Genomic DNA, 25,590 nt, shown 5'->3' on the forward strand with positions numbered 1-25,590 from the left:
ATTCCATAGCATGAAGAATATTATTTTCCTCGTCCTTTATCAAGTAATTGCGCCGAACAGGAAGCAATCCATAAATCCTGAGTATGTACTTTCTATTCTAGGATATCGAGTTGTATACAGTACAGATAGAAAGATGGTGTTTGGGGTACAGTATATAGAAACTCAGAATACAACAGTTCATTTGGAAGGTCTAATAAAGAACGTCACCTATTACTTCCATGTTCAACCAATTTATCTGTATAATCACCACGGTCTATATTCAGATCAAATTAATCTCACGATCCCTATCACAGGTAATCAAAACATTTCTTGATAGGCACAACAATATATCTTCATAATATATCCAATACTATATATATATATAACGTGATTACGTTTATATTAACATTTTAAAAATAACATTACTAATTTAATTTTCAGACACAAAGACAGAGACAGACACATCTACGCATAATCCCACAGAAATGAGTGCACTCGCTTCGGAATTCATGCAGCCATCAACTGCGATTGAATCTTTAACATTTGTAACCAAACAAGAAATTAGTACACAACCACCAACAACCGAAATAAAAACGGCAACGACCATTCCATCGCCATTTAGAGTACAGGAAGTTTCTCCGCCATTAAATCTGGTACTGACGAGTACAAATACAACGATCACAGTAACATGGACACAGCCGATAGACAATACACTGATAGAAAAATACCGAATCAAATATTGGTCAGATCATAATCCCGGTATTGAATCAGTGATAGTTGATAAAGATGCGGCTTCAGAATTGTCAGTCATATTGTTTGATTTAGGTATGTACAAAAACACAAGGGAATATAACAAATTCTTAAGAGGGATTGCAAAGAGGTTTTCAAGCCTTTTTATGTGTATCGGCGACACCTTTTGCTTCTACTTTAGACATTCAAATTCTTTGTCCGATGCCTGTGGTTCCCTCAATTCCAGAAAGAGTTAATGGGAAATGACGCGTTAAAACTAAGCAATATAAGACGTAGTAAAGAGTTATAGAAGGCAGTCGGATATTTTTAGTTAAAAGTACCACCATCTTGTAAGGGGAGGTAACATATATTATTAATGTTATTGTTGTTTCGTGGTAGGTTGGTTACGAATTCTCTTGCGGTATCTGCGTCATTTCCGGTTAACTCTTTCTGGAATTGCAGGAACCACAGGCATCGGACGAAGAATTGGAATGTCCCAAAATATGATATTTTTTTAGATAAATATGTGCTATTCGCTTCTTAATGTTGTTCAAATCTATTATGAAACGACTCAGGGTTAATTTTGGTGAGTTTTCTATACAGGTGCCAGATATTCCAAATATCCTGAAACCTTTCCTGAAAAACTATTTTGAAAGTTGAAATGCCATATCCGCTATACAATTAGATTGTCGCATTCTGATGTAGTTTGGGGGATAGATTTAGGATACTCAGGCTTGTAATCGTAAAAAGACAGGCGTGATTGTACGAAGATTATTAAAATTTGTTATTATAATTGCAGATCCAGGTGTAACATTTACAGTCAGTGTGGAATCGTTTGGACTAGATCAGTATAGTAAATATGTTGGAGCAAACATTATGACAAAACTTACAGACACAGAGTAAAAGACTTGATGCTTGTTCTAATAGAAATGGCAATGTCTTGGCATGAGCCATTTGTTTCAAATTAGAAGAATAACAATGATTTAAACTCCAGACGTCATAGATATCTCTAAATTAACGACTGTTGGGCACCATTGGTTACTGTTCTTGTCTATGTCTGTTTATTCTCGGAACCACACAATTGAAACTGACACAACTTTATTAATTGATCGTCAAGAAGTTTTATTGTGTAAAGTTAATGTTCATTTGAACAACCCAATTTCATACCTTTTTGATTGCGATTCCCAAAACGTTTCAATATCAATTTTTTTAAATGTCGGTTTTGTGTTGTTCAGATCACCTTTTGCTACCTACTAGTGAAACAACCTTTAATTTAATCATAAATTTAGGCTCGAACTTACCAATTTAAAATATGTACATAGCCATAATTTTCGACTAGCAAACATTTGTTTTCAGAAAAACATCCTTATAACGCTATGGATGTATCATAACCAAACCTTACGTAAAATGTCGATTATGAAAAGTGAAACAGATAGCTGCAATTCATTTTTATCAGCATATTTACAGGCCATCTCTCAGTCATTGCCTATGATCCCAGTTAAAAATAACGTTTCGTCTTCAACTGAAAACGTTACTAGATATGACTATGGGCCATTCTATGTTATTACGTTTTATTCCCAAACTTATCTTAATAGTTTTAATTCAAAGCTGAGGAAATAAACAATATATACCACCAAGTATGTGTAGTCATTGTGCAATATATAGCTTTAAGATGGGTCTACAATGTCAATAGAATCTATAAAGTATTGCACGTCTATTAAAAGGATTTAAAATAAAAATAAATATCGGTTGTTGTCGTGATCTACAACAGACATGTCAATGGTTAGAAGGTACATGTCAATGTCAATTTAACCCAGAATAATATATACATACATTGCATGAGATAAAGACCTACTCATTTTATTACGAGACGACCTATTTATATCGACCTAATAAAAAATGTGTCATAGCCGTTCTTACAACACGAAATGGATATACGTGACTGCATATTGTAATGTATGAGGACATAAATAACAGAATATCATTGAAGGGCAACATCTAGTAGATAGCTTGTGTATGAAACTATAATATTACAGTTCTATATAACAGTAAGTATATAAGTAAGTTACCAATATATGTGTTTTATGTTTTAGAAATGTTTGAATATTATATCGTGTCTATTAATAGATGTAGTGTGTCAGTGTGTTACGGTATGTTACCTCATTTCACAGAATATTATAGTATGTGTGTAAGAACGAAATTACACTATTCAATCATTATCTCGGAATATATAACAGTACTTCCTGCTGAACTATTTAACACGACAAACATTAATATTCAAAAATGCATGATGTGTATTTGTTTTAAGAATAAACAGGTCTCGGTAACCTCACCTCCAACCTCAATACTTATTTCAGTGAATGGACTGACGATCAGCAGCTAATAGCTTTGAAGAACGTTGGGACAGTTTTGTTCACTGACTGTCATCAGTGAGCAATTCATACGCTATCAAAATTGCCCCACAATCTTTACAATATGCCTCTCTTGACAGCTGAAAAATCCCAGAATGTTTTATTTATTTACAGAAAATGCTGTCTTTGGAAGAAGCAAAGAAATATATGATTGATGTGTTTGGAATATTAAATGTAGATGAACTGCTGAGTAATCGTAATAAACTGGAGGTTATTACAACCATCAATGATGCTTACAGAGAGGTAGAACCGTACCAAAACATAATCATGCTGGCTGAACCGCAGAGTAAAAGACGCCGACCAACTTGGACAGAGATCACTGCAAATGTGAAGAAGCGGTGCGGTGGAATGTGTTTTACGCATCATATGTTTCTATTCGAATTTTACAAGGCACTCAACTTTGAGGTTGCTCTCGTTCCAGCTCAGGTTTCGAACTACTGGAATCATACTGTAATATTATTCAGAAACTTGGTCAAGCCAGGCGACCTTTATCTCATCGATGAAGCTTCTGCTTATCCGACGTTTAATCCTATATGCTTAGATTTTTCAGAGAAGTCTCCTATAATGTATCATTCCTTTCTGGAATATAGATACACCAAACATAACGGTTCTATATACAGAATGCATAGAAAGGGTGATCAAGGGTACAGAACATTTGATCCTAAAACAAGTTTTTACAAAGATGGATGGAGAAAATTCTCCGAGTTCAGAATTGAAGATGAAACAAAAGACGCATCCTCATTGAATGATATTTATGATAATGTTTTTACCAATCCAAATATAACCCCCTTTCACAAATCATTACGGGTCATTTATTTCCCAGGAAAGAAAGCCAAAATCATCTGTAACAAGAAAGTTCTATTAGAAGTGTGCGATGGGGAACTTGAAGTGACGGAGTATGAATCAGAGGACGATTTAATTAAATGCATTAACGCTATTTTACCAATGCTGGGTGAAGAACTGATAAGAAAAGCTTTGTCGCATGTAGCTCTTTATAAATAAAACTGCTCTTTCCCATTAAATACAATCACAATCGTGTATTATATCGAGTTATATAAAAAAAAGTCCCAAAGTTATCTCAACCTGTGATCAATGTGCCCTCCATCTTCGACCACCAACTCCAACCGGTTTTATATTTCATCCCGATGCTGTTACGGATCTCATTTAAAGGTATCTGTTCCTGTTCAGTCAGTTTCTCCCCTGACCCCGGTAAACGTTTCCCTTAAGAGAATCCCAAATGGCATAATCCACTGGATTACGGTTTGGCTTATCAAACTTGTGTAGCCTCCTCCAGATATGCTTGGGATACCTTGCTAGTATGCCATGGGGCCCCGTATTGTTGAAATTTCGGCATGGAAAAAATGATTGCGATTGGTGGCTGAAGAAGATTGAGGGCACAGTGAACACAGGTTGAAATAGATATGTTGTCTTGATATTGCAGTTTTTGACGTGCTATTTTGAATCTTTGAATGGCATTTAGCAATTGTGAGTACGATATATAGACACAGCTTTATGGAACAACAATCGCTGGTTAAAGTTTTATGCAACGTTTCGACGTGTTTCCCCCGTCGTCCTCAGGCACATGTTTTTTAGATGACTTTCACATTTTAAGGGTTGGATAACGACATCTTGAAGTATATCTGTGAGAATTTTGAAAAAGATCTGTTTACCAACAGCTGAGATAATACCGTTTTTTTTTGGTAATACCCAGTATATTGTGCCAGAGATATTTTTTTTAAGTAAGTGGATAGTTTCTTCAAAACGGGACGTGTTATATCAGAAGGTACCCTTAGGCAACGCAAGTCTCTTTTTTAACTATGTTACAAACGAGGTCAACAGAATATTTTTGTAATAAACGACATATTTTGTCATCTGAGGTTCAATTACGTAGTCGTCTATGAGAAACTCACATTTCCGAAGATATCAATCCTTACAGCCATGGTTTGAAATAAATCACAGACTTTATAATTGTCTCCAGCATTCTAAAAATATCGACATTCTATGTCTGGCCCTGAGTGTGTCGATATCCGATCCGTATAACATGTTCGAGGAACGAGTAGGGTCAACATTGTCGTGCTTCACTCATGTAATGCTATACGATAGTCGATTTACCAGAGTATTGCTGATGCTATGCATTCGCATCATCTAGGAGTCATTAGACGAATTCGTGGCCAGTGGCGAAATAAAGTACATCTAATGTATGTTACCGACTTCCTCACACCTGATTGTCATGTACACGTAAGAAAATCATAAACAAAAGTTCAAACTGAGAAAAATATGCGTTGACGTCCTTTATAATCTCGAAAACCAACTTCATCAAGCTTGAAAATCTAGTAATTCACACCGACTACTTGCAAAACTACTTCTCAGGCGGCTACTTGGCAGCCTTCTTCTTATTATTGAGCGCTACCCTGAATTTTTATGCAATCGAGCAGATTTAATTAGTATTACTTTACTTGGACAACAAATTTGACAAGTTTGTCGCAAACAATGCTATCTGTCGCATTATATTGGGACTACGTCTGACCTATTTACCCATGTCAGAATCATTCTTAGTGTGGCTCAGTGACATAGGTCGATAAAATACCTAATTTATCTCAATGCACCCTACATGGCGTTGCCCGTCTTCATTAGCCCACATGGTGCAGAAAAGTAGGATGTAAAATTCCATTCATTTCATTTCACAAGCTACATGTTGATGAACTTTGAAAGAATGTCTAGATAAAGGGAAAAAACTTTTGTTAACATATTCAGATTTAGAAATACTGGCTTGGTTGGAATGGCACCATTTTATGACTGATTTTATTTTCTTTTCTCTGTTACAAACCTTTGACACATAGAGGCTTCCTTAAACACATCTGCATTTTTTTACGCATTTGGTATAAGTATTTTATATGAAATTTAGGTAAACGGTATTTTACTCATAACCCATCTCTCTGCTCAACCTCACTAATGTTTTTTGTTTCATTTTCATCTAGCGCTAGAAAGTAGGTTGGTCCATACCTTACCTTATACATTGATAATAATATGATGAACTTCTTTAGTGATATTTGTTATTATTCGATTTCTGGAGTTTTGGTGTTAAAATATAATTTCTTGCAATTTTGATCACAGTTTGTTTTAAAAAAAAGTATCCGTATTACTGAAATCACAATATCAATCATCTTTTTGACTTTTTTAATCGATTAAATGAACCATTTACCATTTTCATATATCTACTCATGTATCTACTTTGCTTTTTGCGGTTTTTCACCACAGGTCTGTTCTTTTTCAAAATCCTGATTTTCCCCCGAACCTAATATGATATAAATGAATCCACCAATGACATTGATTGCTATATTGATATAAATAATGATTTTCCAACAATTTATCCAACTACCTTTCTGAAAAATAGAAATGATAACTGTCAGATTTAACCTTTTTACCAATCTTTTTATAAGGAATCGAACGTCAAGTTAAATTAGATCAATTTGCGATTCGAAGCATTTCATTAGATTCGTCGCAGTCCAAATGGGCCTTGAGCTCTACAAATTTAACAAAAAATTATCAACATCAGTGTTAAACCTTGCTAATGCCAGTTCAAAGAATTTGTAAATATAATTACAACATCAATCGATTTCAACTGATAGTACACGTAACTGGGAGATTTTATGTCATTGATTTGTCGAATGCCGTCAGTTGCTGGAAGATTTTAGCTGTGGTTGAAAATCCAGTCGGTCTTATGACCGTTAATAGTTGAGATTAAATTCTAAATGGAACTCAAATTGTTAATATTAAAATAGAAGAACCTGAAACCTGTTTTTCTTCAATGCTCGGATCATCATAGATATTATTATATATTTATTCCAATGTTCTACAGGTGGTAACTCACATTATTTAAGATGATACCAGTCAACGCGGGACTGATCATACCACCAAAGTTAGCAATACAATTCGAAATACCCATCATCACAGCAGCATTTTCTGGTGATAAATCAATAGGATTGACACTGATATTGGACCACGACATTCCGTTAAAACTCAAAACCAGAACAAAAATTACTATGGAATATTCAGGTTTGAACCAAACACACCCTGCAACGAGACAAACCATTTGAAGAAAAAGACCTGAAAAAAAATTAATCATCAATTTATTACCATCCTACTTCACAGCAAGAAACATGGTGTACATTTTGGAAGAAACTGTCATGGGATAGAAACACAGAACCATGGGTAATGGATAGAATATGATATCAAAAGCAGTTTGATGGTCTTACCTCCAGTACAGAATAGTTTTCGGACAATAGTTGTAGAAACATTATACCTGGTTCTAATTATATCAGCAAGTTTTCCCATTGTAAATGATCCGACAGAAAAGGCCGCAGATGGTAATGCAGCTAAAAAGGCACTCTTAAATAAATAAGAAATTGGAATAAATCAAATAGAGCTTTACGTCGCATTTTCAGTATCATATTGAACGTATGTAAACGGACAACGCCATGAAATTATTTTTTAATTCCAACTTCAAAACATGGGATCCGAACGAAAAGCTCTGCTTTCAATTTTTTTCTAAAAACAGTTTCCAGAGTTTTGTCCTTCTTTCAGAAACCTCATTTTAGTAAACCATGCTTGGTGACATTAAGGATGCAAGGCAGATAGCAATTACTGAATGGGAAACTGACTTTAATTAAGCCAAAACATTAACATACATTTACACATACAGATAAAATATAAATTAACTTAATTATAAATAATGATAAATTAACTCCCACCCCCATAATTAACCTTACACATAAACAAATACACGATATTAGAAGCGTGAATAAAACATCTTCAAGCCCCCAGTTAGTAATACTACTAAGGTGGTGGGTGGGTGGGTATTTTTTCGCAGAGATTGCAGGCGTGCAGCAGCCATTATGAGCTCATGCAAGAGTACAAGATTAGATAACTCGCGTAGGTAAAGGTCACATGCAAGGAAAGTCAAAAGGAAATAATAATAATAATAATAATAATAATAATAATAAAAAGTGAAAGTTGCTAGTCATCATCCATCCAGGAAGTACTAAACTTAAAATAAAGAGTTAGCAAAGCGTTGCACAAGAGAAAGCTGCTTTGAGATATTAACATCCAAGTATCTTTTGAAGCAATCACCCAAGGCTTGGATGTCCTTATCAGCAAAACCTTGTTTATTGAGCCAATTAGCACTACCCCTGCGAAAGGAGTGGCCACTAACCTTTAGTTCTGATTTACCAAGAGCGATCAAAATTTCTTTAATTCTGGCCATAAAGTAACAATATTTGAGTGGAATGCCATCTTGAACACATAGTAAAGGGCCAAGGGGTTCACTCGCAGGAGTTAATGCAAAATATGACTGTAAGGCAGTCACGGGGCACAGTGGATGGCCAGTTATATATGGCAATAATACTTGTACCTCTCTTTCCCTGAATTGAATAGTTTTGGTACACCGAACATTGATCAAAAGTCCCCAGGAAAGACACAAGGCGTCAACTCTTCGTAAATCCCGTGCAGGGTCAAAAGTATTCTTAACCAGTACATTGTTGGCACGCAGAAGACCAAAAAAAGCTGACAGACCTATATGCATTTTGTAGATCAACCTTGGCAATGTAACAGTCTTGGATTATAAGTTCTCGGGCCACATTGAGATCCATATACGAGCACGACGTTATATCTGGATCTACATAGTCATTTAAAGATTTACCGGGGGATCTACTAGCATCATGAATTAAACGCACTTTATTGTTTGATTTCGGAATGGCACCTAATGCACTTTTGGTTTTGTAGAACTTACAATATAATTACCATGCTGGATTTCAGTTAAAATTTGCTACTCGACTTTATCATTAAATTGTTTCGCTGATCTATAATTGTCGCATTCCACCGATTCGATATTATCAGAAGTATCAATCAAAGTAAAACCATCCCGAATGCCTTCGAAAATAAACAAGCGTGATGAGTCATTGAAGGGCAGTAACTCCTGCCACGCTGCCAAATTCAAATCACTATTAATCATATTATGCACTTGATTAACCCCCTCGGTAAATTTATTTAGTTTTTTGAACCATGTTTAATAGCTGCATGTTCTAAGTAGCATAAACAACAACAATGCTGAAATTTACAGTTAGCTCTGTCACAAGTTTCTGAATTAAATTTTATGCAAATTTCCTTCCCTGTTGGAGTAGTTGGTCCCCGATGACTACTTTGGAATTCTTTTGAATTTGCAGAGAAAGATGAATCGCGATACTTTTTCTTTGATGCCTCTCCAGAAAAAGGTGTTTTGGCAATAAGTTGGAAATTATGTAAGTCTTGTCACACAGTTCCCCATTTGAATTTCAGTTTATTTTGCAATTCGCGATACTCTTTATCAAACATCAAGACACTACTTTGTAAATATCTACTGAACAAACGAAAAACCGACTCTGTATATTCCATGTATTCCATAATTTGAATAGTGGTAGAAAGAGAGCCATCATTAATCAAACGTTCCATAATTTTGGAATTAGCGTATCCCCATTGTTCTATTGAAAGTTTTCATATCTAGGCCTGTTCTTCTTATTCACAGTTAGTGAATCATCTTTTTGAAAGGAAACAAAGTCATCACTATCATCTCTATAACTGGGATCATCCCATATAAAGTCATAAATTTGACAGGCTTTTGTTCTCCTACCTTCTGCCCTGTCACTGTCTGTTGAACTGGACAGTAATTGCTGGCTTAGTCGAGATGCCGTAGGATGAGTTGAGGTGTGTGTTGATTCAGATTGCAACATAAGAATCTCTTGCCTTTCTTTATTGATTTGCTTTTCAAGGGACATTTTGGATCGTTGAAACCGCAACTCTTGTAACTGTTCACGAAGAGAATTGACCTCACCATTATTGGTATCATCATTACTTCTGAGTTCCCTTGTGGCGATAGGAGTAAGGATTGCTTCCTCAGAACCATTTCGGAATGTTATCTCGTCATCGTTTTCATCTAATTCATTTTTTCGCAGAGATTGCAGGCGTGCAGCAGCCATGATGAGCTCGTGCAAGAAGATAAGATGAGATAACTCGCGTAGGTAAAGGTCACATTACCAAAATCAAATTTATACTAAATTAACACGATAGAACATTACAAAACAAAACAACAACACGTTACGAAACGCTTTGTCATTTCAATAACCAAACGTTGGGTTGACATCTGCATTACTGAATGTACGTAGCTCTGATATCCGTTTTCATATGAAAAGAATTGCTCAGTAGAAAACAACAAAACGTTACGCAACGATTCATGAAAGTAAAATATAACTCACGATTTCATAGTCAAAGGCATAAATTGTTTCCATAAAAGAGGGAAGTTCTGTCATCCATGTTATAGTTCCCCAATCACAACTAAAGTGAATGATCACTATCGCCCAGAATGGCAGAGATGTTAATAGATTTATCCATGGAATTGGTCTCTGCTAAAAAGCCAATGATAGAATAAGTGATTAAGATAATTAAGCAATACAAATTTTGTTAAACACTCGTTATGTTCTGTGTTATCACTCCGGAGGTTGACGAGCCCAGTCGCAGAGTGGCATCAGGTGCACCAAAAGGGTATCTGTTTTGTTAGCACAACAACTCACTTTAGTGAATCTGGAATTAAGGCTTAGCTTACATTGATTCGAAAGAACCAAAATCGAAAAAGTGGTGCTGGAAGGTTAAGTCATATTAGAGGCAGTAATATATGTCTCAACTCCCACCTCAAGCAATAAGTAATTGTATTTATGATGCTATTGTTAGCTTTTTCCTCTAGAACGAGATCAATATTAGATGAAGTGTGCTTAAAAACAGTACAAACGATCCGAACTGCAAAACTCGAAATCCAAATAACTGTTTGGCAATAAATTTGTAGCAGCAATGAACTATTCATATGAGGATATCCATAGCAATCATTTCAAGTTAATATTATGGTTTATGAAGTTACCTTTAAGTTACGCTCAATATTTTCTTGAATATAAGATAGTTCAGAATGGTTAATGCTCGGGTGACTCTCTGGCGTATCTGATATAATTATAAACCATACAATACACCATAGAGAAGATATACCCCCTGTATAAAAATAACAACTCTGATATTCACATAACACGAAACATATTCACACAGTAATAAATGTGTCGGGGTCAAGAATATTTAGGGACAGAGAATTTCTGCCCTTTAATAGAGCCCTTTTTGTTAGACCCAGAAAATACCATTTGTTTTATTGTATGAAGAATTTTCAAACACTGCCAAGAACAAAATGATTTGAAGGTCATTGCTTAACTATATTCAAAAGGTAACCAAAACCTTACTCACCAGTAAGATAAAATACTGCTTGCCAACCTAAATACTTTGCAACGATACCAGAAAAGATAAGACCAAAAACATTCCCTATTCCAGTACCTGAAACGTTTATTAAACGTTATAACGAGTCCACTTTGAATCATCTACAATCATATCCAAAACAAATCACAAACGTCATACATCCATTGCAGGTTTGAGGGGATGGTGTGGAAAAGTGCTAGGATTAAACTATGTGCCGCACGTGATAGGCTCTGCAGTTTAAAAATCCCTTGATAATTAAAGCGCATAAAGAGTAGACTAACGTCTCTGTCCTTACACAAGGTAGCCTATCGTCTCTAGCTCATTTACGGGCAGAAAGCAGTGTTATCAAATCGTTGACGTATAACTTATTAAGTCTTAATCAAACTGTCAATGGGTTCGTTTTGCCGCATTGCCCAACTTGCTGCATCGTGCCCAACTGCACAAAAACGACTTGTAAAACGAAGCTAAAGGTTTCTGATAAATCCGGAATGGCCATTTGTTTCACATGAAACGAAATATTTCAATTTGTTGTCCCGCATCGATTTTCTGTGGACCTGTTAGGGAAAGTGAAACTATAGTTTCAAGACTTTCGTACTGTGCCTTTTTACAGAGGCATACCCTTCGCCATGACAATAGACAATAGAGTTTTCAAAATATAACCCTCACAGCTCACGGTTTTAGATTCCGCAATACTCATTTTCCTGTGGATCCATCCGATGTCTGAACTGTTATTTTTTCTAAACAATTGCAGGTTGGTCTATTTTTGTCCCCATCTGCCGACGGTAGTGTGGAGCCAATCAAATCCAGCTTCTACCTTGTCCACCGGGACATTCTGGGACTTATCTGGAACCTGACAGTGGGGGTTGAGCCACTGTCGAATTATCTAATACGAGAATATTAAACTTCTCCTCGCTTGATAATTCTGATTTACTATTCAGAAGATTTTCATTTTTAGACATTTCAGTTGCCATTTTTTCTAGCACGTGGGTGACGGTATAGGCACGCAGTAAAGGGACATAACTCTTGCAAGTTATGACCAATATTTTATTCATTGCACTTGTCTTGTTTCGTTTTATGAATTTATGTATTTTATACTACGGTTCTGATCGTTTGTACTTGGTAATTATTTTATCCCAGATTTTACAATAAAACTATACTTTCGATTTCCCTAACTTAGCAAGTCCTTTTTGTGGAGTTGGGCAGGATGCGGCAAGTTGGGCAATGCGGCAAAACGAACCTACCGTCAAGCTGTATAAGAAAGAGGCTTTCAAGAATAGTACGGTATCTCCGCTGATGTTATTCCTTTAGCTAATTCCCAAGGTTTTTTTAACACAAATATCACAAAAACGCTTTCAACTCTGATAAATTCAAACGTTAAGCGTCTCAAATCCGCCCCGCTCCCCTTCCCCCACACACTCATTGGAAGACTTATTCTTGAGGGTTAAACGCAAACATCCCACAATGGCACTCGTTCTGATTTCTAATGAATTATAAGAATGCAGTGGATAAAGTCAATTAAAAATCATGTTTAAAACTGTTGCAACATGTAAATATATGGGCAATCTTACCAGTCACCTGGAATAATAAAAGCATAATACCTACCAGCAAAGGAAATTGATACAAGAAAAGTCTTTTCTTGTTGAGGAGCCCACTTGGACCACATTTCGAGCACAGTCGGATAAGTAAACCCCTTAAACAAAAGCAACATGGAATTGAAAACAAAAGACAAGACCGAAAGCAACAAGTCTTTAAAATATATAAAGTAGTTCTAAGTACATGTCCACTATATTGCTATGCTCTATGCAACAAAATGTTATGGTAATGCGTTTCGATAAATTTCTACCGTCGTACTCTAATACTGAAATGCATTAGTTTACTATTACGTTAATTTAAGGGACTAAAACGCAACATTTAGTAGCGAATATTAATAATGGGTAACAAAACAGGATCAGCCACCAAGGATATGAAGAAGTCTATCGAAAGGAGAATCTGCGTGTGTGAGAGAGAGTGGAGACAAAATGATTATATTATTCAATGGGTTCGTACAAATGGTAATTCGTTCTCATATGAGAAAAGCAGTGCGTCTTTAAATCAATCAGTAACTATGGAGTGCTTCGTGGGTTCCTGTGACTTCATTGCCATGCTTGTAATTGAACAACTGTTAGCTGCGAGCGGTAAAAAATACAGCCGAATTTCCAGAACGTATCGCTTTCTTCCACACTGTGCGGCTCCGCTAGCGGTGTAAACAAGTGAGAGTACATTGAAAAATAACTGGACATTAATACCGCTGGGAAAACGAATTACAAAGGAATATCCAACCTCAAAAGCTCCCTGAATAAATCTTGAAATTATCAAAAGGTAAACACTGTGGTGAGACAAAAATGGATTCAGAAGTGATAGAAGTGAATACACGAGAATCCCAACGCCAAATACATTTTTTCCTCCAAATCTCCTTGCTAACAAACCTGTAGAATAAAGATAGACCGTTACAAGTGGAACAACTGTAGATATAGAGTGCTTATGTCTGATTAAAAAATAACATGTATCGGTTTTGTGCTTTGAATCCTCAAAAGTAGGGTATCCATTTGCAAGATTACATGATAGAACTCTGGTACCAAAGAGGCAACAAATGAAAATCTGCATAAAACATTAACAGAAAGGAACACAATCAAGAGTTATGTAACTACCAGTAAAGAGGTATGTACTATATTTGGACTACTCGAAGAACCAATCGTGAATTATGTTACTTTCAATGTACCGCAAAACGTGGCAGACTAAATGACTTACTTTTCGATCATGGACTGAAATTTTGATTATAAATGTTAAAATCTTACCGCTAGGTAATTGTGTCAAACAGTTACCAAGATATGATGCTGCTAATATGTAACCTTGGATGCTGAAGTCCCAATTAAATTCGGCATTAGAGCCCTTGAGAATAAAAGAAAATAAGAAATTAAGGATTCTACGTCAATGTTATTTTACTCATACAAGTGATTTTTACCTGAAAATTGTTCAATTACCATCGATTATTCGCTAAAGGAATTTTACCTCGAAGAATGAACATGTCTCAAACGTCGTCAATAAGTGTATATATTCATCATTTGGACTAACCAAAAATGATTATTGAAACAATCCAGTAAGAATTTTATTATGGATTTATGGTCCACTGATGAACAACGACTCATTTTGGCCGAAGTAAAATATTTCCATTTTTGAGGGTTAAACATTAATCGGCAAAGTACGATAAATATAAACCATGACGCATATAATCTCAACCTTAACTTACCGTTAAAGTAACATTGGAAGAATTATTAACGTAATAAAAAGATGTGTTTTTTGTCATCAATAATAATGCCACTGTTATATTCACACGTAATGCATACGTACATGCTGAAATGACATATTATAAACTTTTGGGGGTTGTTTCTGTGCAAACTCCGATTTCACACCCCAAATAATAAAAGGATCGCACAATGATTATATATATATATTCAGTTTTGTTTTAAAAACTTTAGCCTTAAGTTTCAAGAGGCGTGGTGATCCAATAAGTAACCTTTCACTCATTTAATTACAGATCCGGCGATTCAGATCTTGAAATTGAAAAGGAAGTTTTGCAAACATAATGAAAATATTGTGCACGTCACCCTTTCAAGATATCCATGATAGGTGATGCAAATGCGTAAAAAGCACATCACAAATGTGCGATTCTCTGCTCATTTATGGTTATGTGGAATTAAATTGTCCACTAAGCTTGTTTAACGAAGGTTGTCTGATCTGTTCTGTCTCGGTTTGACAGACAGACTCCGACTGCCCCGACACTCTGAAAGGCCATTTTGAGTCTTGATGTTCGCGGATGTCATTTTTCATGACACTGGCTGCAATAAAAAGTTTGACAGTTCTTATTTTGTATGATGAAACGAAACAATAAACAATCTTTTCATTTTTCAGCGTGAAATTGCCCTATATTTCCCATTTCGACAAATTTAAAAAGAACGGTAACTTTTATTTAGACCTTGTACTCACCTAGTCCGAGACATAACATGACAGCCAGCACCATTCGTTTAGAAACAGAACAGAATGCCGGTTTTTCACTTTGACGATCACTAATAGTCTCATAATTATTTTTTGTTTTTTGGAGAGCTTTAATAAAGAAATATAGAACATAAAAGGGATATAATTGGTGTTCTTTAATGCTGGGACATAAGTGTCTTAATATTGGCCTTTATTTGAAACCGATCTGAGTATAGGCTATCAGTATTAAATTCTGCAATTCAATGCTAAATATTCACTGACTCAACGTAATAGTTTCAATAAATAATTCTACTGTTATTACTGTGCGTGCCAATGTGGTTTCATAATAGTGTTTGTGGATCTAAAAGGAGCACATATTATATGGCTTTCGGATAAAAAAGATACCTGCGACCAGATCACCGCTTCCAAAACGAATGTTCAGATATTCAACATTACAAAAACACGATACATTAAATTAAAGGCACCCTCACACGAAGAGAATTTACGCACACACCATGAATGGCCAAATACACTATAAACTTCACCCACACACGATGTGTTACAAGTCGAGCGTAATTAGCGCTGCACCATTTTCTCTTCGTTTGAGGACGCATGAATACACAGTCAAAAATGGAAAAAGTAGTTGAATCTTAAAACCAAATTTTTATTTAGGGCATACAGGTCATCATTAAACTAATTTTGAACCTAAATATCATTAAAATAATCATTTCAAAAAGACAAGATCTAATTAACACAATGGCCCGTAGTCAACAAAATTATTATCATATATAAATTATGCAAATTTATCATATTTATTTTCCACTCCAAGTTCATTTGATTAAAATGAACCATTTCAACAGCTGCAAAATGAATCCCAAAATTTCAGCCAAATTATACTGCTATTAAATATAAGTATCAAAAACAACTAATGGCTTGGTCTCTATATATAATATAACTTGCGAAACGTTGGCTTATATGCATAATAATAAATGTAGGGTAATTACTTTAATTATGATCTATCGAGTCATAATAACATTATAATTTTCGATTCATTTTCTAGAAACAAAACCCCTATTGAGAACATTATAGGCTAATGTTACCATTTTCTGTCAATATTATAAAAGAATATCTTACGCTGAATCTAAATTGTCCATTGTGAAAAGTAGAACTAATTGTGGAAAAAATGTTTTGAATGAAGACGGGAAACGCCAACGCAGCGGAGGGAAATTCAGCAGGATAGTGGCATTAGCCTACTCTCTATATAATCGATTTCCAGCTTTCGGTTTCGGATTCCATTTGGGTCTGTCCGGAATCTAGTTAAGGTCTGCTGAATATAGCATAGGGGGTCTGTGGATTCTAGTTGGGGTCTGCGATCTTCCAATTATACAGGTCTGCTATCTTCGATCTTTGGATTATACACTACCAAAAATTTTGAAGGTATAAATATGGCCAATTTATTTTAAAAATTCTTAAGGTGCGGTCACATGTCTTGGTTGGCAAAGTTTGATAATTGTCTCCGATAGTTGTATCGTCTGCAAGACAGACCGCCATCATCCAATCAGATTCATTTTCCTATTATTTCCCACGTCCACACATGATCATCGACATGTTGGAAAACGACCGACTGGAGCTTTTTGTCTTTTCGTGTGCCCGTGTCGGTCGATGAAACTCATGACAAGACCGTTCGTGAACAACACCATAACCTATCTATCACGCACGAGAAGAAGGGGTGTCTTGAACCTGTCGGTCGATAGTTTCTTTGAAATAGGCTTTTGCAAAGTAGCGTAAACTTTAGGATTATGTTTTGATAACAATATATTATTGTATCGTGTTTCAGGTTCAAGGCTTGACGCTCCAAGTCAAAACAGGCTATCTTTATCAATGTCAATATGACTACCTATGTGCCAACCCTGATCGTCGCCAGAGACATTTATATTCTTTACTTAGGATCCATAAGACAAGAATCCTGTCAAGAAGCGGTCTACCCCTCACCCGATCCCTAAAGGTTGTCCTAATATATCGGACTGTGGTAGTAAGTCATAAGCAGTGTCAGAATACATCGATCACTTCTTACTACCACTAACATCGAGCTTTCCTTAAGGAAACTTTTTGGAGTTTGTACTCTACTAGTATTAGAAATGTACTAGTCGCAGTCAAACATGAGGAAAACTAAAAAAAAAGTCCCTAGAAAATTATAAACTGAAGAAACATAAGCATACCTCATACCACGACTTTTGCGACCATATTGCGTTTTGCAGCGTCTTTGCTACACGTGGATTGCGCTTTTATTCAGCTCAAGGGGATGTTACAACTAACGACCTTCTCGAACCCAAGGCGTTTTCAATGCTGCCCAGAATAGATCGCCGAGCCTTGGCGTTTGTTTTGAATAAGTCTAAGATTGCTTGCCAGGCAAGGTAATATACGCCCACTGGAAGCTTTGATTTTAAATAAAAATCAGTGTAAGCACAGGGTGTGATGGTGTAGACAACTTAATCCTGGTAGTGTCCAATGGCGTTAAAGTGGTTTTTCGGTATTTTGTAAAAGGAATTCATTATCAAAAACATCATAAATTATACCCGAAAATATTTCTAAAGTATGCTAAATATAGCCATGTATCTTCTTGATCAAACTAGATTTGTTTTAAAAAGGGTTAATTTAAAACGGTTAGTACTAATTGTTAATCACGAGGTTCGACATAATTTTGGTTTTCAGGGAAGGGAGGTTTTAATTCTCCCAAATGTACGGCCTAGGGTGGAGCAGACACTTTATTTAGAAATTAGGATTAAGGGTCTTGATATTGGGTTTTCTTCTGTTCTTATTCTTATCTGTAATTAGAAAAAAATAACTCACCCGGTGGTCGAGAAGTATAGTATCTGTTATGTACTGATTGTTTTTAGTTTACTTATTACTTAGTTCTTATTTTTTGAATATGCAACTATCATTTTCTGCTTATAGACATTATTGAACGGACAACAAAGGGTGCTATGCCTACATTATGGTGAATATTTAGTCCTATAGGTCTTGCTGTATTCAATGTCTCAATTCAATGGGCTTCCCTAGATTGACGTAATTTGGTAGTTTCATCTTCGGGCAAGTCAATTTCTATGCGCTCAATTGGGATTAGGGTGAGATCGTCTATTGAATGGTCGTCGAGGTTAAAATGATTAGAAACAGGCTTGTCTTTCTTTAATTTAATGTCCGATCTATGAGCATTAAAACGAGTTCGTAAATTATTCTTAGTTTCTCCTACATATTGTTTTGGGCATTTCTTGCATGAAATTAAATATATTACATTAGAATGTTCACATGTTAGATGTTCCTGGATCGGGTACCTTTTATTCGTAAAGTTGCTTACAAAATAATGAGTTTCTGACATAAAGGGACATGTTTTGCATCTACTGGACAAACATGGAGCACTTCTTAAACCTGGAGGTACTTCGGCATAAAGTCTGTTTTTAGCTGTTATCTGGGCTAAGGTGGAATTTTTTATGTTTCGTAAAAATTGTTTAGAGTACCCACGCTCTTTCAGTTTTGAGAAAACAATCGTACAGGCTTGGTTGAAATCAGAAGATCTTGTACAAATTCGATGAAATCGTAAAACTTGTGACTTAATTATACCAGAAAGGGTATGTTTTGGGTGAAAAAGAGTTGATGAGTATCAGTTTCTTTGAAATACACTTTAATATCCAGTTTATTTGTTTCTGCTATGAAATCTCCCTTAAAGACAGTGGTATCGAGAAAGTCTATGCTTTTGTCACTCACGTTTGCGGTTAGTTTAATAGAAGGATGGTGGTTGTTGACAATTTCAAAGAATTTCCAAAACTGTTCGATAGAATAAGTCCAAACCATAAAAATATTATCCAATAAGCGTCCGTAAAAAAGTGGGTCAAATTGACAGAGGGTCAACACCTCACGTTCCCACTCTGCTATGAAAAGGTTTTTTACGTACGAAGGAGCGAATCGTTTGCCCATTGCTGTCCCTGAAGTTTGTACACCAGTAGTGTAATCTATATTGGTATACATAAAAGAAACGTCGATTGAAATTAAAATAGCATTAGAACTCGAAGATTTTTTATCTTATTGACAAAATATGTTGTGTCTTTAAGGTAGGCGCGATGTTGACATGCTAGAGGTAGTAAGAACTGATCAATGTATTCTGACACTGCATACGACTCACTACCAAAGTCAGATATAATCGGCATTTAGGGATTTTATTCGAGATAAACCACTCCTTGGTTAGATTCTTATGGATTTTAGGCAAAGTGTACAAATGTCTCTCGCGACAATCAGGTTTGGCAGACAGATAGTCATATTGTTTCTGTTTCAGAAAAGATAAATCATGTAGCAGTTTCTTTGAAAATTGGTTTCGGTAAAATGGCATAATGTTTAGGATTATTCAGTTGATTTTCTGCTTCTGTAAGGTAATCCTCCCTATTCAGAATGACACAACATGAACCTTTGTCACTCTTTTAAGTAACAATGCTATCGTCTTTCTTAAGTAAGTTTAACGCTTAACGTTCCACTTGTGTGAGATTAGGCTTTTCGTGTGTTATGGAAAGGTTCGCTGTTTGGCTATTCATACTCGCAAATGCTTTCAATATTTCAGAATGGATGACGGCTTGAGGGGGTGTCCACATGGATTTAGGAATAAACATTGTTCTAGCGCAACGTTGGGGTGGTTTCGAAAAAATATGTGCAGCTAAGATTTCGTTGAAATCGTTCAATGGATGGTCGGAGATAATTTAAGTTGGCTATCTTTGGTGTGGGAATAAACTTAAGTCCACGGTCTAAGATTGAATTCTGAAGGGGTGTGAGAATTTTGCGGCTCAAGTTAACTACAGTTTGGCCTAGCGGTGGCCTCTCAGTATTTTTATCCTCAGTAATTAGTTTAAAGACTTACTCGATGCTTGAAGCTGGTGTATCCAAAACAAATAAATGCTGTTTGCTGTTTCTGGAGACCAATGAAGATTATCAACTGGTTCGAATTCTTCTTCGTAGGGTGGTAAGCTTGTTGCGCTGTTGATACTGGACTCCATCATCATGTTGTTGAGGGTGCTGGGCTTGGTTAAAGGAGGTCTTTGTTAGCTGATCACGGTTGTTGAGGCCTACATGAAGAATGATGGTAGTAGGTTAGGGATCATGGTCGTATGATTCCAAGATTGACTGTATGTGGGCACCGGGGTAAGAATGTTTTTCAGTGTCTGAACTGGTTTTGGTAATTCGATTCGGGTTAGATGATCCAATAATTAAGGTAGATTTCTTTAGAGCAGGTAGCTTCCATAATGATTTGTCCTTGGTTTGGTGATAATAGGGTTTGGTAGCGGATATAATGGTTGTCGACGGTGTGATTAGTACTGGTTTGGTAGTTGGTCTGGATACACTTGGATGGAGACTGAGGGGTGGTTTGTTGGTCCAAAAACGCACAGAAGGAAGAAAGGTTGGCGGATCCTGGCTCACGTGGTGAAGATTCAGATGGTGTGGAAGGGGAAGACGAGTCTGAAAGTGAAAAGAGAAGGGGAGTGCCCTCATTACTAGAGTGTTTACCTATGCCTGCTGGACTAGGAGTAGGTGAATTCGGGCTCGTTTAGGGGTTTGGGTGGGTAGTGTGGTGGCTCTAGATGGTGCAGGTGTAGTGTGCATTTCAGTTGGTAGAGATATGGTTACTGTGGTTTTTGTTTCGTTGATTCTTTGGTAGAATTTGATGATTACAGCTTGAGTGAGACGTTTCCCATAGGAGCGACGGGCCCAGGTCAGGGCATGAGAAACGATGCGGTCGATGACTTGGTACGAATGGTGGTCAGCTTCTCTTGAAGTGTGGTTTGGTAATGGTCAATCAGGATCTAATATTCGCGTCGACAGATGATGTTTTCATTGCTGGACGAATAAAACTATCCAATTCAGAGACTTTGCGTTTGAAGTTAAACGCTGGTTGGCCTTGCTGTTGAAGGGTAAGGATTGCCAAATGATGGAGGCACTGCAAAACTTGGAAGAACACCTTAACCTTATGAGTGGGGACTGGTTGGCGTCGGTGGGCTGGTATTCGTTTCTGTTGTTGGTCAGGTCGTTGGTTACCTCTGGATTGGTAGGCTGTGTTGTAGGTAGGTCGGCGATGGGGTGGGATATAGTTGGATGGGTTGGTTGGTGGTCGGCGATTGGTAAGTGGTTGAGGTCGATGTGATATTGGTTTGGTGACGATTTGTGTTTCTATGTCTGACTTCTTGCCAGTGGTTGTTGTAGTGGGGGAGCATAATGAAAATAACTTGAGGTTAGAAAGGGAATGTACAGCGAATGTAACAGGAGGAAACTGTATATGCTAGCGTGAAAATGTGGGGATCAAATTATGCAAATAAGTCAAACTTGGTTTGGGGATATATAAAGTAAGATGAAAGTTATGATGGAAAATGCAAAAATATATATTTAGGTGATAAATAACGCTAACAATGATGTGAAAAATTATAACAAGTAAAACAAAAACTTACGCAATTGACACGAACCGGTTTTAGAAATAGTTATAATGGCTTCATGTTGTTAGTTGAAACTTTTAGAATACGTAGGAGACATATTTATCTACCGGACGTTTATGTTACTCAAATCCGTACAGTAGTTTACTAACGGCTTCCAATAACGAACTTAAAAACGTAACGTAATGCTTTTAAATATTTTTGTCGTTTAAAAATTATCAGCTGGGTTTTAGTTACATCTTTCAGATTCGTTTCTCCAGATATTGGTGTATAGTTTTCACAAATTTGAGCAAAAAAAAATTTTTGACCTACAATAAAATTAGAATGTCCTTTTGACCAACGCCTATTGTTTATAAAGTCAACACATTGTCTGACAAATATAGTCAATTCAGCCGGCGACCAGTGAGCTAAACTTTATATTTCATAAGGACCTTTGAAGTCTGACTTAAACATTAAATAAAGAATAAAGCAGAACTAACTTCTGGATGTTACATCCTTGTGAATATCAGTAAAAGGAAAAAGGAGGTTGTCAGGTCCCTGATCTAGGTTAGTAAAATTGATATTATAAACAAAATGTGTCTTCACAATGTAAAATCACAGTAATAATAAAGTACGGCATGGTTGACATATTCGAGCAGAAACAGTCCAAGCTCTACCAAACTCTCAAGAAGAATCCAATCACAAGTTATTTATAGTCATGTAAAAGGCGTCACTCAAACCGATTTCTTTTATTAAACCGGAGAGTTTTATTCTCCAAAATGTGTGTTTCAGCTTCCGGGAAATCACGTTTTTATACGCTGAATGGTTAAAATAATAAGATACAGACTTGTCTTTTTTAATTTGATATGCTGTGAATCGAGTGGTATTTTTGCCTCTTCTACAAATTGTTTTGGGCATTTCTTTCACGAAATTATGTAAATTTTCGATTCGATGCTACTGGATCGGGTATGGTAAAGTGACTCAAGTTTAAATATTGAGTATCTGATTTGAAGGGATATGTTTTGCATCCGCAAGCAAACATCGAGATTTGATTTATATTTTGTAAAAACCGTTTAGAATATCTACGCTCTTTCAGTTTTTAATCAAACTACTTAATTAATTATTAGTACCCTCCGTTTTTAATTAAACCTTTTAAAACAAATTCAGTTTGATCAAGTAGATACATAGATCAAAATAACATACTTTAGAAATATTTTCGGGTATAATTCACTGCGATTTTGATAATGAAAAATTTGCAGACTGTCCTTAAAATTGAAATAGCAGTTTTTGATGAGAAAGGTTTATTTTGTAGCATGTGATTAAAGCAGATTGATTTGTATTTGTTAAGGAACGGATTTAGACATGGTCTCAACACGTTGGCCATTCAAGACTGTTTTGAGTACCTGTTCTAGAATAATATAAGTGATGATAATGTTTATGTCGTTCAAATCTTATAGATGATAATGTTCATTAAATAACCCGTTGCAATACGCAACTTACGTATATCTTCTAAGTCAACATTCTCAAAGATAGCCTGCCAGGCAAGGTAAAATACATTCACTGGCAGTTGACAGAAATGACATTCTTTTGTGCCTACAGGTCAAATTTGATGTGTTTTTACAAAGTTAAAAGCCTTTAAAGTGAGTATTACCAAATTCGCACTGGACTGAGATACTATCAATAAATACACGCATACCAAGATGATCAAGATTCATCGGATGAAAACTGCAGCCTCGTGTGTACATGCCAAACTTGACGCGTTTTTATAAAGTCAAGGCAATAACTCCTAAGCCGTTCATCCGATTATTACAAATTTCAAACTCGACCGAAACCTCATCCAGTGGCGTGGTGGCTCCAAATTTCTGGTGGCAGAAATCGTTTTGGCGCCCCTAGACAACTGTGCCTTTTGTACAATTTAAACATTTAAATACAGACAATATTGCAAAACTCTAACTACTTATGGTAGCTAAGATAAATTAATTCTTAATAAGAGCATAGAATCAGAATATAATTCAGTTTAGCCATTGAATAAGTGCTTTTGACAGTTAAACATCACACCGGAAATGCTTCCTTACAGAAAATTAGATCAGAACATGTTAAGGTCGGCTTGCCTCGAGCATGGTTTAATCGAGAATGTCTTTAGAAAAGCGTTATAATATCTTCATAAACGCAATAACAATGAAGAATCATCACCAAGCCAATAGATTATATTATTAGAAACGCGCCTAAGTAACGCAATATGTTCACTTATGTGGCAGGTTGATAGCGAATTTTATGGGACTTTTGCTACCATTTTCTTCACGTTTGCCGGCGCCCAAACCGGGATTATCCTCGAGACTCTTGCCGGAATTTTTCAAAAATTAGTTCATCGTATTCAGGTGACCAGCAAATCTGCCGCTCGTATGCCATCGACAGCAGTCTAATCGTTTTTGCACCATGGAGGGTAAATAAACCACGCACAGCACTAACAAACCGAAGTATTCGCGATTTGACTCGTTTCAGGACAGAAAATAGGCGTTCAATTTTAAGAAAGTCCCATCTTCCTTCTCCTGGATTCAAAAGGTGCGTACTTTTGCCGGTATTATCATTTTGAATTATCCAGGATACCTATTTGATTCTACGCAATGATTTTAAAAATATTTTAAATTATATATTACGATTTGTGCACGTTTGTAGATTACGATTCATGTACTTTCGTAGATTACACTTCGTTTATTTTCGTAGATTACGATTCGTGTACTTTCGTAGATTACATTTCATGCACTTTCGTAGATTACAATTAGTGTATTTTTTTTTACTAATGGTCAACTTAGAGATAGTCCATAGTCTTTGTTGAAGTTAGGAGAAGTGGCTTTAATTCTGGAAAATTAAAATTTAGCTCATAAACCAATTTGTATGCCTTTTATCCCGTTAAATTGCTTAGTAAAAAACAAAAAATATAAAAGTAGATTAAACATACCTTCAGTCAGTAATTTTGTCAACAATTTCAAATTTGTTTTGATATCGGTCTTCATTTTAGTCAATGATGTCTCTCCACAACGCAATCGATTAAATGAAAAGAATATTAAAATATTTAATAGGTATTTTATAAATTTCATAATGATACTATTAATATGGTATGCCATTGTCTTTTTTGTGAGCCTATACCTGAAATGTGGAGCATTTGGCGTGCGTTACTTATTAGAGCGTCATCCATATATCTAACAATCATCATTAACATATCTAGTCATTCAAACTCTTATATATAGATCACTTAAACGCATGTAATATTCCTTAAGAAGTAAATTTTTTGTTTGAATTTAGCATTTCATAGTATATTTTACATCATTGGAAAGAGGAGATCATACATAATACAAAAAATAGAATATTTTGCAATGTGTACATAATGTCATGTGACAATTCTTTAAAAATCAAAATTTCAATTTTCAAATGGATATAACTCGGGGAAGCAACGAAAAAGAAAATATAATTAGGTAGATCTCACATCAGATAAGTAAAGAACACTAACAACATTGTATATCACCATCAGGTAAATATTGGGCACTAGCATTGTATATCACCACCAGGTAAGTATTGGATACTAGCATTGTATATCACCATCAGGTAAATATTTGCACTAGCATTGTATATCACCATCAGGTAAGTATTGGATACTAGCATTGTATATCACCATCAGGTAAATATTGGGCACTAGCATTGTA

The 25,590-nt window shown here is 35.8% G+C and overlaps 2 protein-coding genes across 2 annotated transcripts; one reads left to right on the forward strand and one right to left on the reverse strand.

Moving 5' to 3' along the window:
• Positions 1–2,481: 2,481 nt before the first annotated feature.
• On the forward strand, positions 2,482–4,121 carry LOTGIDRAFT_174273 (hypothetical protein; the record flags this gene model as incomplete). Its single annotated transcript, XM_009052603.1, has 3 exons — positions 2,482–2,490; positions 2,802–2,858; positions 3,234–4,121. The coding sequence occupies 3 exons, from the start codon at positions 2,482–2,484 to the stop codon at positions 4,119–4,121; spliced, it is 954 nt and encodes a 317-aa protein (XP_009050851.1).
• A 2,225-nt stretch (positions 4,122–6,346) lies between these two features.
• LOTGIDRAFT_142938 (hypothetical protein) lies at positions 6,347–14,820 on the reverse strand (the record flags this gene model as incomplete). The annotated part of the gene is made up of 10 exons (XM_009052604.1): positions 6,347–6,498; positions 6,987–7,226; positions 7,376–7,508; positions 10,406–10,555; positions 11,062–11,186; positions 11,430–11,516; positions 13,041–13,128; positions 13,758–13,903; positions 14,273–14,366; positions 14,737–14,820. Coding segments are annotated over 10 exons (1,299 nt in total), but the record flags the coding sequence as incomplete, so codon positions are not given.
• Positions 14,821–25,590: the final 10,770 nt, after the last annotated feature.

This window comes from Lottia gigantea, assembly GCF_000327385.1.
Source record: "Lottia gigantea unplaced genomic scaffold LOTGIsca_189, whole genome shotgun sequence".
NCBI lineage: Eukaryota > Metazoa > Mollusca > Gastropoda > Lottiidae > Lottia > Lottia gigantea.